This window comes from Poromitra crassiceps (assembly GCF_964638095.1).
Source record: "Poromitra crassiceps genome assembly, chromosome: 13".
NCBI classification, from domain to species: domain Eukaryota; kingdom Metazoa; phylum Chordata; class Actinopteri; order Beryciformes; family Melamphaidae; genus Poromitra; species Poromitra crassiceps.
In genome coordinates, this window is record NC_139644.1 from 26,248,459 (window position 1) to 26,261,361 (window position 12,903).

The 12,903-nt window shown below is 47.0% G+C and overlaps 1 protein-coding gene across 1 annotated transcript; it reads right to left on the reverse strand.

The window, feature by feature from the left end:
• Positions 1–345: 345 nt before the first annotated feature.
• Positions 346–9,889, reverse strand: ntf4 (neurotrophin 4; the record flags this gene model as incomplete). The annotated part of the gene is made up of 2 exons (XM_083650001.1): positions 9,547–9,889; positions 346–1,852 (listed from the first exon to the last, which is right to left on the reverse strand). Exon 2 carries the CDS (start codon positions 1,831–1,833, stop codon positions 346–348), a length of 1,488 nt encoding a protein of 495 aa, XP_083506127.1. The 5' UTR covers positions 1,834–1,852; positions 9,547–9,889.
• Between the last annotated feature and the right edge of the window lie 3,014 nt (positions 9,890–12,903).

Here is a 12,903-nt window from a genome sequence, read left to right on the forward strand (position 1 = left end):
TCATAAAAAAAACAGTACTTTTTTTAAAAGTAAAATCTCTATCTTTATATATGATGACAATATTCCCTAAGATCTAGTATTGAGGTCTTCTTGTTTTTCTGTAGTCAGTTTGAGTTGTGGTGGAGGGAGGGGTTTGGAAAAGAGAGAGACAACTGGAAAGTGGATGAAGGCAGGAATAACTTCCGTCATTTTTTGAAGAAAGGCCACTTAGTCCAGCAAGAGAGCCCACAGAAATGTGTCACAGCAGCTCTGCTCTGTCTCAGATTCCACGTCTCACTTCTCCCAAACACTCCTCTGACACCTTCATCTCTCTCTCTCCCCCTCAGCCTCCCCTCCTCCTCCTCGTCACGCCTTCCCCCCCCACTGCCTGTTCGCTCTGGACAGCAGCACGCAAACGCAGGACGAGTCGATGCGGATCCACCTCCAGCCGGTCCTGTTGTTGTCGTCCCTGGTGAGCGCTCGAACGAATGACTGTTTGGATTTGCACTCGCTCACCCACTGTTTTTTATCCACGCCCAGGCAGCCGGCCCCAGCCACGCCCGGCCCGGCCGGCACCGGCGCGGGCACGCCCGAGCCCCTGGACCTTCGCGTGGGCACGGCGACCCTCTGCTCCGCCCGGCGGCAGCGTGTCTCGTAAAAGTACTGTTTGAGCGGCCCCGTTTGAGTCTGAATGTCCTGCAGGATGGTGACCGTCTGACCGTGGGAGTCGGTGGCGGTCTTCTTGTCGACGACCCAAAAGCTTTCCGACTCGCAGACCGACCTCTCCCCTCTCTTGGTCTCGGTCAAGTGCGAGCGTTTGACCCTTTTCGCGGGACGGGCGACCTCGGCCCAGCTCGGAGGCCCGCCCCTGTCGATTGCCCGGTCGCCGTGCCCCTCGATGTGTCCTTCCACGTCCGCCAAGTCCTCCTGCTCCTCGTCGTCGCCGTCCTCCGGCAGCATGCCGGTCTCCAACATGAGGAGGTGAGGCGGCTGCTCGGGGGGCGACGGGGAAGGCGAGAAGAGAACCCGTGGGTGTGCATCGAGAAACATCTCATCTCCTTCCTGCATACTGTCCAACCTAAGCCCCAGACCGAGTCCTGCTTCCAGGCCTAAGCTCTCCTCGGCCGGCACCGGCCCTGCTCCGCCCCCTGGTGTCCCCCTCCCCATCGCCACTACGTTTCCCAGCTGCTCTGACGGGGAGGTCGGTTCCGGGTCTCTTTGACCCTGGACACTAGCAGCCTGATTACGTGCGTCCGCCACAGAAACCTGTAATGGTCTGATGTCATTTCTCTCGGTTCTCGAATTCTCAATGGAGTCGAAAAGATTCTCCTTCTTAGCAAAGTCTGTAACATCGGTGTCATCTCGCCTGCTGCTGTCCGCTTTGTAGTCCTGTGATAGAGGATTATCCTGGGAAACAAAGCCATTACGACTGTTACCGCTGGAGGTCCTGAGTTTTCCTCCTTCTGTGGGAACGTCTAAACTCACGTCGCTTATATTATCATCACTGTCCGAGTTGCCATTTGATTGGTAGCTTTCTCGATTCTTCCCTTTGTGCGTGGAAAGCCCTTCATGTGCGGAGGATTTCGCGTAATCCTCGTTTCGGCGGTTTTGTCCGTTGTCGTCTCGGCTACGCACGGCAGCCATGTCGTAGTCCTTCTGTGAGGCATTTCTCTGGAAGTAGTAGTCCACTGGGGATGGGATGGGAGCTGCGAGGTGACTGGCCGAGGCGTGGCGGTCCTCTCCGCGCTCGTTAAGGCCAGGCTCTGTCGTCGCGGCAACAATCCTGGACACAGGGCTGTGAGGGAAGGGCAGGGCCGAGGCGATCACCATGGCAACCAGGGGAAGCCAGTGCATCACTCCCAAGACGTATCAGCTGATGGAGGTTCAGAGTAGATGAGAGAGGGGAAAAAACAGAGAGAAAGACAATGTTATGTTAACAAGACAAACTGTAGCTTATACAGTTAGACTAGCACCTCAATTACAATGTAAAATGAGAGTTTTTACTGGGGGCCTGCAGCTTTAATGAAGTGTTTTGACTGCTGAGGTATGGCTTTAAAATCTTGGCAGAACTCTTGGAAAAAAAGTAGAGCAAGTTCACCCCGGTGTCTCCATGTGGGAAGATGGAGACACTGACAACCTGGTATGTACGCACTTCACAAACCTTACAGCTAAAGGTAACAGATGAAAGAAAGCACAACAGCCAACCAAGAAAATTGACCTTCTGATTCAGCTTTTAAGGGCATGAATGTTTTTGTTGTTCATCTGTGATCCTTGGTGAGCTATGAGCAAGAGTCATCCAATTTATAACCTCATCAGTGAAGGATCTATGACATCACTGATGATGTCACAATGTCTATGACATCATCAGTGATTTATGACATCCCTGATGATGCCACACCGATGACATCACTGATTACATCATCACCAATGACATCACAATTGCTCGGTGTCATCGATGGGATATCATCGGTGACCTGGCCACTTTCCTTCGTGGGGACCTAGAACTTTATGACATCATCAGCGACCTGGTCACTTTCTTTTGACGACCTGGCCACTTTCTTTCTTTCTCTTGTGGGGACAAAGGGACGGACCGTAGAGCTACGCCATGGCAGGCGAGCCAAGAATGTGACTCGACATCAGCTGATATAAATGGGGAGATAACAGAAGAGAGTGAAAGCTATGACCAAGTATTTACACTCAGTGTAAATACTTGAGTGTAAATACTTGGTGAATCATGATGCCACACCGATGCCATCATCACTACATTCTCTCATTGGGCTAACTTCTAGTCATTGAAATCATAGTGAAATCACACAATTGACTCATTTTGCTGGAGACTCCCCTGACCCGCTCGTCAAGCTGATGTTTGAGTACACATGTCTAGCTGCCACCATCCTAAACTCAAGGCTATGTTGAAGCATGCTTCTGGTGTAAGTCTTAATATAGGCCTAGGCCTATACTGCAGGCCTACTGCAGGATCTGCCAAGCAATTCTTCTTCAGGTCAGAGGAAAAGTAGGTGACATTTACAATGCCAAATATGTGGTAAGGGGATTGCTTTGCTTGAGCTACTCAAGCACTATTACCAGCATGAGACTGTCCAATTGGGTCTATAACATGGTAATTATTATTGAGGTAAAACTATTTGAGCATTTCTTTGAGTGTCACATCACTACATATAAACAACTTATTGGTAACCTTTATTGGTAACAAAATAGGTCTCTTAAAACTTCAGGGAGGGGAAAGTTGGTCAAAAAGGATGTACTGGGACGTCCGCTCAAGGCGGGACATCCGCTCATTTCCACAATCACCTGCCTCGGTTATGTTTACATGTGTCATCATGACTGGTCCAATACCATTGAACTTCCTTCCAGTCTGCCTCCGGCCAAATTTTAATGGGCAAACGTGCAGGCTGTCTAAGAAGCATTCAAAGATTGAAGAATAGTCTGACTTGAGAGACGACAAAATAAGTGGCTGTGTGAGTAAGACTCATTTCGTGAGAAGTATCCAATGTGTATTATTTACAACTTAAAGATGTGCTTCCTGCTCTTGCCGTCGGATTCGATGTTAGACCAATAATCGGGTCATGTCCCCATAATCACTGTGGATCAACAAGCATTGTATGATCAAAAATAAATGGGAAAACTGCTTCATGTGAGCCAATAGCTTAGATTTCGTGGCGTGCAAAAGACTTCTGAAGCATATCGGGTTGTCAGCGTCTGACATTTAATCGAAATTTTAATGAGAGGAAACAAGAGCAGAGTAACGATAATGAGTTTGACTTTTAAAGTGCGTTTCGTCTCTGACTAACTGGAAAACGCAGTTGAGTCACCCATACAGTATGTCACATGCAGCATGTGACATACTGTATGGGTGACTCTATGCTGTGTATGCTGTGACATACAGCATGTGACATACTGTATATACAGTAGTGTAGCGTTGCAGGTAGAGCAACAGAAACCTTGGGCAGAGGTGTTACTTGTTTGTTGGAAGCAGGGAGGAGGTCATTTGGAAGGGGTTAAAATAGGTGGAATGATCAGAATGTGAGAGATGTGGCTTTACTGCACGGGGAGCCTCCACGTTTCCTCAGGCAGCAGAGGGGAAAAAACAGGGTGACAACAAAACGAGTGAGAAGGGAGTTTGTGTGTCGGACGGTAGCTGAGTGTGTGTGTGTGTGTGTGTGTGTGTGTGTGTGTGTGTGTGTGTGTGTGTGTGTGTGTGTGTGTGTGTGTGTGTGTGTGTGTGTGTGTGTGTGTGTGTGTGTGTGTGTGTGTGTGTGTGTGTGTGTGTGTGTGTGTGTGTGTGTGTGTGTGTGTGTGTGTGTGTGTGTGTGTGTGTGTGTGTGTGTGTGTCATCATGTGAATGAGTGAGAGGTGTTAAAACAAACGCCCCCTGTGACAGCACATGTAGGCTACATGCCACGCCCTGGACACAAAGCAGGCCTTGCGTGACACATCGCTCACGCAGCCGAGCCCCGGGCGCTCCTCAGAGCGCCTGCTTGTCTTTTCGCTGCCGATAAATCACATCAAAGCACGGCGAGCTTCCTGTTTTCTCTCCTGACTGCATGATCGGCGAAGGGCCTGCCAAGCTAAAGCCAGGTGTTTGAGCGCGACATAGCCCCCCCCCCCCCCCCCCCCCCCGCTGCTGACGGTGACACACACAAACGTGAGTGCTCGGCCAAAAGTGTCATTTAAAGGCATAGTTCACCCAAAAATGGAAACTCTGTCACCATCGACTCACCCTCATGCCAGTTGAAACACGTGTGAAGTGTGTCACTGTAACACACAGGGCGGTTTGCCAGCACAACTCTCTACTATAGCAGGCTTCTCCAAAAATAAATGAATTAGGGGACCAGCTCTTCACAGTTCCAAAAAGTGCAAATCTGAACTACATGTGATTTATTTGCAGTAAATAATGGTGTATATAGGTGCTTCTATTCACAGTGTGATTGTTTGTCTGTTTTTGTTTTAGAACTCTAAAGAACAGTCGCCATTGACTGCTACTACGAAGTTGTGCTGGCAACCTCCCTGTGTGTTATATGGACTAACACATTTCACCTGTGTTTCATTTGGCATGAGGCTGAGTAGATGATGAGAGAATTTTCATTTTTGGGTGAACTATTCCTTTAAGAGTTGTTACACAAAGGTGTGCAATTACTGACGCTCATGTCAGGGAGGTGAGGGGTCATTTGCATTACTGTAAGTGGAACAGGGGCCGAGGGATGCAGCAGGTGTGGGAAAATCTCTAAAGTGTGTGAGTGTGTGTGTGGTAGTGTTGTCACGATACTAGAATTTCTAACTTCGATATTACCGATACCCAGGAAAATATCGATACTCAATACCATTTTCGATACCACGGGGCCCATCAGGAGGCATAAAAATAAACAAAGACAGATGGACGGACAGACGCACCACGCTTCTCCATAATCTAGACCTGAGAAAACTTGTTGATCAGTACCCTATCATCTGTTGCTTCAACATGAAAAAGCGAAAGCACTGCTGCTATCAATACTGTTGCAAATGAGTATCGGATCCGTTTCAATAAACACACAGGACACACGAACAGGCTTGGACACAGGAAAAGGGGGGGAAAAATCAACATTCAACACTACAATGTGGTGCTACCAGCCGCCCAAGGCACATATGTATATTGTGCAAGGGATCCCACGCAAGGGGTCCATGAGGAACTACCAGCCAGGCGAGTCACCAGTCGCCCCTAACCTCATCAAGGTAGGCTAGGAACGGGTCCCAAATAGTCGAAAACTTTCTAAGTGAGTTGGTCCTCAGGAACCCAAGTGTCTCCATCCGTATAACAGAGGTCATGCCCGTCAACCACAATTGAAAAGAAGGTGAATAGGGGGACTTCCATTCCTTCAGAATGAGTTTCTTGGCAACAGTTGTCCCCTGCGTCAGAGACTGTTGCACGGCTGTAGGGAAGTTCAGAGAGGACTCCGAGCAGCCGAAGATGGCAAGTTCTGCCTCCGGCTGTAGGGTTATATACCAAAATCTTTGATACTTTTGCCAACCTTTAGTGTGTGGTAGTCCCACAACATAGGAGGCAGGCCGGCTGTAAGTGACTTCTGTGTAGCACAGCAGCAGCAGCACTTCATCACTATGCTCCGTTTGCTACAATCACACGCATCATTTGCGCTCGCTGCCAGGCGAGACAAGGACCTCGACCCCAGCACTCTGAACCCCCCTCCTCCTCCTCCTCCTCCTCTGTCCCCTCTGTCCACCAACTGCACCAGAAAAGAAGCCAAACACTCTCGCTAAAACGAAACGACAAAGCTCGCTGTGCAAATAAAACCCTGACTCAACGCTGCACACTCCACACTCCACTCAATCCTAATCTCCAGATTGCCTAAATTCTCCCAAATGAGCTGAGTCGTACCCAAAAAGCACACAGGACACTGGCTGAGCAAACAGAAACAGAAAGGGGGGAAAAAACACCCCGACTAACTCATCCGGCAAAAACGAAGGAATAAACACAGTGAACTAAACAAACAAATACTAGAAACTGGGACGTGGACTTGAAGGCTTCCGCGAAACCGCCTTGTTGGCGCGCAGACGCCGCCGAGGCCTCGAACCACTCCGGAGGTTTGGGCACGTGCCACGGCTGAGCGTGAACATCACGTGCCACGGCTGAGCGTGAACATCAAGAGGAGGTTTGGGCACGTGCCACGGCTGAGCGTGAACATCACGTGCCACGGCTGAGCGTGAACATCAAGAGGAGGTTTGGGCACGTGCCACGGCTGAGCGTGAACATCACGTGCCACGGCTGAGCGTGAACATCAAGAGGAGGTTTGGGCACGTGCCACGGCTGAGCGTGAACATCAAGAGGAGGTTTGGGCACGTGCCACGGCTGAGCGTGAACATCAAGAGGAGGTTTGGGCACGTGCCACGGCTGAGCGTGAACATCAAGAGGAGGTTTGGGCACGTGCCACGGCTGAGCGTGAACATCAAGAGGAGGTTTGGGCACGTGCCACGGCTGAGCGTGAACATCAAGAGGAAGGAGAATAAAAGGAAAGTGAGTTGAGTGTGAACCTGTGGGGGTCTGAGCCAGAGAAGGCAGCGCGAGTGAAGCAGGGATCAGGGGGAATTAAGACTCTGGCTGTGTGAGACCCCCCTCCTGCAGGGAACAGATGCCACGACGCAGCTCCACACCTGGCACACTGGCTACTGTGCTATTAGCCTGTTAGCTAAACTAATCCCCCCCCCCTCACCTTCTCAGCCCCCCCCCCCATGTGTGGCTAATGTCAGGCCCTGTCCACCTGACAGAGACATAATGCATTCTGTGTTAGTGTTGTAGCACCAGGCCCTGTCCGACTAATCCTGCCTCTTTGAAGGCCTGTAACCCAACGAAGGCGTCTGGAAGCTGCCAAAGAGAGGAAGTCTCCCCCTCCCCCCGAAAAAGAAAAGAAAAAAATATGTTTCACCTCTTTCTACAAATTGAAATGACAAGCTTGATTCCACAACATGTGCTTCTCAACCTTTTTCATATCCAGGACCCCCATAGTCCACATTTTGGGCCCGGGCCCCCTTTATGATGAGTTTGTCTCTCAAACCCAAATTTGAGAATGTTTTTATTGTTTGATGTGATTTTGTCCAGAATCCATATTGCATGTAGACAGATAATAGTGAAACTATGATCAAAATAGTCATTCTGCTACATTCTCTAATTGTGTTCACTTCTTGTAAATTAAATAATGGTGAATTTTAACAGTCATCAATTTGCTCAGGACCCCTGGACGCCCCTCAAGGACCCCTGTTGGTCCCCGGACCCTATGATGAGAGCCAGTGGACTAGAGGATGAAATGTGTGCATGGGGTTTCTATGCATCAGAAACGCTGGGTGGCTGCGATGCCTCGCCATGACATTGCCAACACCGGCAGCCAGGTAAATGTTTGTCTTGGCTCTCTCCCTCTGTGTGTGTGTCTCCCTCCCTCGGTGTGTGTCTCTGTCTCTCTCCCTCTGTGTGTGTCTCTGTCTCTCTCCCTCTGTGTGTGTGTGTCTCTGTCTCTCTCCCTCTGTGTGTGTCTCTGTCTCTCTCCCTCTGTGTGTGTGTGTCTCTGTCTCTCTCCCTCTGTGTGTCTCTCTGTCTCTTTCTCACTCAGTGTGTCTCTCTCTCCCTCTGTGTGTGTCTCTCTCCCTCTGTGTGTGTGTCTCTCTCCCTCTGTGTCTCTTTGTCTCTCTCCCTCTGTGTGTCTCTCTGTCTCTTTCTCACTCAGTGTGTCTCTCTCTCCCTCTGTGTGTGTCTCTCCCTCGGTGTGTCCCTCTGTCTGTCTCTCGCCTTCTGTGTGTGTGTGTGTGTGTGTGTGTGTGTGTCTCTCTCCCCCGGTGTGTCTCTCTCCGTCTTTCTCCCTCTGTGTGTGTGTGTGTGTCTCTCTCCCTCGGTGTGTCTCTCTGTCTTTCTCCCTCTGTGTCTCTCTCTGTCCCCCCCCCCCCCCCTCTCTCTCTCTCTCTCTCTGTGAGGTTGTGTAAAAGCCTTGGCCTCATGAGCTCATTTACAATGCCTGGCTGTCCCACTGTGCAAACAGCTCATTAATTGCAGGTCTGATTGTTTCATACCTCGCTCTGCCTGCGGGCTCCAGACTCCTATATGGATCCATATGGGCGCCTGCATCAATGATATCTCCCTCAAATCATTAGTACATCCCACTCTCTCCCCTCTCCCCCCTCCCCATACACAAGACATGAGTACACACATTAGATGAGTCACTCTCAATACAGTCACAGCAATTGCATTTAAATAGAATAAATGACTTGTCTTTGCTTCTAAGGAGAAGCCTATTCAAACCTTTATCACCATTTACAGGCAAAGTAAACATGATATATAATAGGCTATGTGTGTTAAGGGAAATTAGATTCGATTAAATAAACAGTGACTTGTTTATTATTAGGTTATGCCTTATTTCTGATTTATTAAGTAGATAATAATTAACTTGCAATTGAACCATTCACCCAAAATCCACAACTAGTCTACTGAGACTCATGTTGACAAGATGAAATTAAAAGGGCACCAGCGGGCCTGGTTTAGGACAACTTGTGTGATCTTAACCTGCGGGTTTGGATTATGAGTCGGTAGCTCTCGCCTCACCTGAGTGACTGCCAACGAAAACAAAATGTGAAATATGACTTCCAGGTTTGCCAAAGAAAATAAAACATGAAACATGACTAGGAGGGCTGCTGTGTTTCAAGTGGCCTGGTACCAGGCAGGGGCAGAGGAAATGAGTGTCCCAAAATCACAAGAAACTCCATGTGATTTAAAATAAACAAATAAATGCATAGGATAAATAAACAAACAAACAAATAAACAAACAAACAAACAAACAGATAAATAAATACATATCAAACAATATCATAAGGAGGCCTAAATAAATACATAGGCCTAACATGCTAGCCTACACCCATGAGCCAACGTTAATTTAATAGGCTAAATAGATTAAACTAAATCAGCAAACAAACAAATAATAAAATCAGAATGCATGGCCATAGAATAGATGCATAGCCTATAAACAGCATTTTATACACAGACAGTTGAGGCCTGTTGAGCATGATTTAATTCCATACCGTTTAGGTGAGATCCGGACCCCGCGTCCTTCCAGCTGACACCACATTGATTATAGAGTTCGGTCGCCAGTTGCTCAACTGGTTAAAAAAAACGGTCTCAAAAACACTTCCTATCAGCGGCCAGAAAACTAATCGTGTGCATTTCTTTCTTATTTTCTTCTTTCAATAGTCCGTGACATGGCATGAACCAAAACCCGACGAGGAAAAGAAAAGTAAAATCGTTAAAAGGGAGAAAAGTGTGCAGCTCGGGAGCGCGTCTGGTTGGCTGCTCTGTGCGCCCCAAAACTGTCAAAAAAATGCAAATGCGCCTGAAAATTGAGATATTCCAGAAGTGGTTACTCCTCCACGACAGGCGAGGGAAAACACATTTCACTTCAAATATGTGAAGGAAGAAGTGGCCAAGTGAAGAAGTTTGCCAAATGTTTCAAGTTATCTGAACTCCGTCTCCGCCTGAAACGCGTAAACCCCAGAGCAAACCGTCAAGCTAGCCGGAGTGAAAAATACCACTTCCTGTCGTTGCTTTCAAAATAAAAGCGTTGTTGTCCAACGTGCGTTGCAGCTGCGTATTTCGATAAGAAATACGCTTTTATTTGTGAAGGCAGATTCGTCGCACCTCCTGTTTTGTTCTTTGTTATCTGTTGCTGGCTTGACGCAGCTCCGGTTTCTTGGGAAGCGCAGAAGACAAGACGGAGCAACAGAGGGTTTTTCCCCCCAAGAGATATTGAACAGAGGCGTGTAGGCTATATAGCACTCAACGAGTAACATCTGTGGGAGTAGATGCATATAAACCCCGTTGTTTCCTAAATAATAAACATAGTCTAATAAATAGGCTAATCGATTAGAGCGAGCATAGGCCAATTCTTCCTCACGGATTCATTCAAAATATCATTTGGGAAGTGCGTGACAGAGTTTTTTTTACCTCCTCCCTGAAATACCCAGCCCCAAAAATCCCAAGAAAACAATTTGATCAATGGCCAACAATCCCGTCTTGGCTGGGATCCATAGCCTATGTGATGGCTTTATTATAGTAACTTACAGTAGGACTGAGAGCAGCTTATTATAAACAAGCTGAAGGGAAGTGGATGACGTGTTTCAGGACCCATGTTTGCAAGTGCACGTAGAGCGCAACATAATCCCACTTGGCTCAATCAGCCCTCTGGATGCAACCTTTTCTTGCACTGCCAAATGGAAGTCAGCTTTAGATTGCTTCCTCGCTCCCCGTGCCAGGTTGCTTGTTTCACATCATGTAAGGCTTCCAGAAGATGTCTCACATCCAGAGTGACTAGTGAGCGCACACAGAGAGATCAGCGTCTTGCTCAAAGGCGCTTCGACAGGACATCTGGCTCTTGCTGGAATCCTTAATTGGCTGTTAATGAGCATCGAACCTGAGATCTATGGGACAGTAGGCTACTGAAGATGTTTTTTTTATATATCCTTGAAAGACACATTATGTTTTCCCATAGCCTGTGCATATTTGTATGACACGAAATTATTATAAAATGTATGACATTAATTTTTTTATGAAATAAATGTTGGTGTATGTATATATACACCTCAGGCATTTATGCCCTGGCAAGCTATTTTAAAATGTATAAGCATGCCTAAATATACATTATAATTTATTGTGTAATCTATGAGAACATACACTTTGAAATGTCAGTATATTGTATATTCAGTGTGTCCTCAGTTGGATAACATATCCTGGGATCAGCTACATTTAAGTACTGACTGTAGCCTATTCCATGTTAAATGTAGCTCTGTAACATGTAAACATGGATATGGAATAACAGCATACATTTCCTCCTGTGCATAGCCTATACAGTTAAAATATACAAGACATATACTGTATATAAGTTGATTGGTTCCTATACTGTATGTCAAGACATCATGTTAAAATGTTTCTTTGATTTGTTCAGTGCACTTGAAGTCATAAGGATGGAAACACTGAGACTGTCTGGTCTGTTTGTTTCACACAGAAAACAATTAATTAAGGTGTCAACTGGAACCCAAAATAGTTCTTCAGACTGACGCATAGAGGAAGTACTGTATGTCTGGTTCCACCAAGAAAGACCAATGTTTATCTTCATTGTTATTTGATGCATATTATGTATGGGGTGGTATGTCTAATGTCTTAAAGGAATATTTCAACAAAAGATGAACATTCTCTCATCATCTAATGATCCCCTAATGCCAAATGAAACACAGGTGAAATGTGTTAGTCCCATAAGTTAGTCCATATAACACAGTGAGTTTGCCAGCACAGCTCAACTTGGGGTGGCTGTAGCTCAGGAGGTAGAGCCAGGTCGTCCACTAATCGCTGTGGATAAAAGAGGTCGGTGGTTCGATCCCCGGCTCCTCCAAGTGTCCTTGGGCAAGATACTGAACCCCAAATTGCTCCTGATGGCTTTGCCAGCACCTTGCATGGTAGCTTGCTGCCATCAGTGTCTGTGTGAATGGGTGAATGTACTCATTGTAAAGCACTTTGGATAATTGCCATTTAACTCCATAGCAGCCTTCTCCAAAACAAGTGAAGTCAATGGGGACCAGTGTTCCAAAACAAAAACAATCACACAGGACCTACACACCGTTATTTGTTGCAAATCAATCAGCTATATGATTTGCACTGTAAATAGCTCTTTTTAGAACTCTGAACAACTGACTTCAGTTGTTTTGGAGAAGGCTGCTGGAGAAGGCCTGTGTGTTATATGGACAAACTTCACGGGCTCTATTCTCCCACAGGCCATCGGCGCTATTACGGGCCTTAACCGCAAAAAAACGTGCCTTGCGCCTGTTTCGGCAAGATAGCAATAGGCTTTAGGCTGCCAAATGCGCTTTAGGCCGAATGGGCGTGGCGCAGTCCCAAAGTGGGCGTGTCGGCGCTAAATACCAGCCTAGTCATATCTTGGGAGCTGGCCTACATTTAGCGCTTTGCGCTTTTCAAAAGCAGGCCTATTCTTTGCCTTCACTGCTTCTTCTCTGTCACCCTTCTCTCTCTCTCTCTCTGAGTTCCCAGCATGCATTGTGTTTCTTCATTTCGCTACTAAATAGCCACCAAATGAGCCAAAATAGATATAAAAGGTAGTTCTAAATTAATGTGTAATGGTAACACAGCCTGCCATTGTCAACATTTCAATATTGGACCAAATAAAACCTCGAAATGAAAACACCACCCTATGTGAAACATATATGTCCTCCTGGGCATATATATACCCCTTGTCGAGTTAACGTGATTTAGAGAAGTAACAGCGGAACGCGCTTCGGAACGCGCTTCTAATGGCATCTGCTATACTGTGATGTCCGTCCAATAACTTGGCCCTATTTCACATTTAGTTTTACAATAAAAACACATTTATGCAA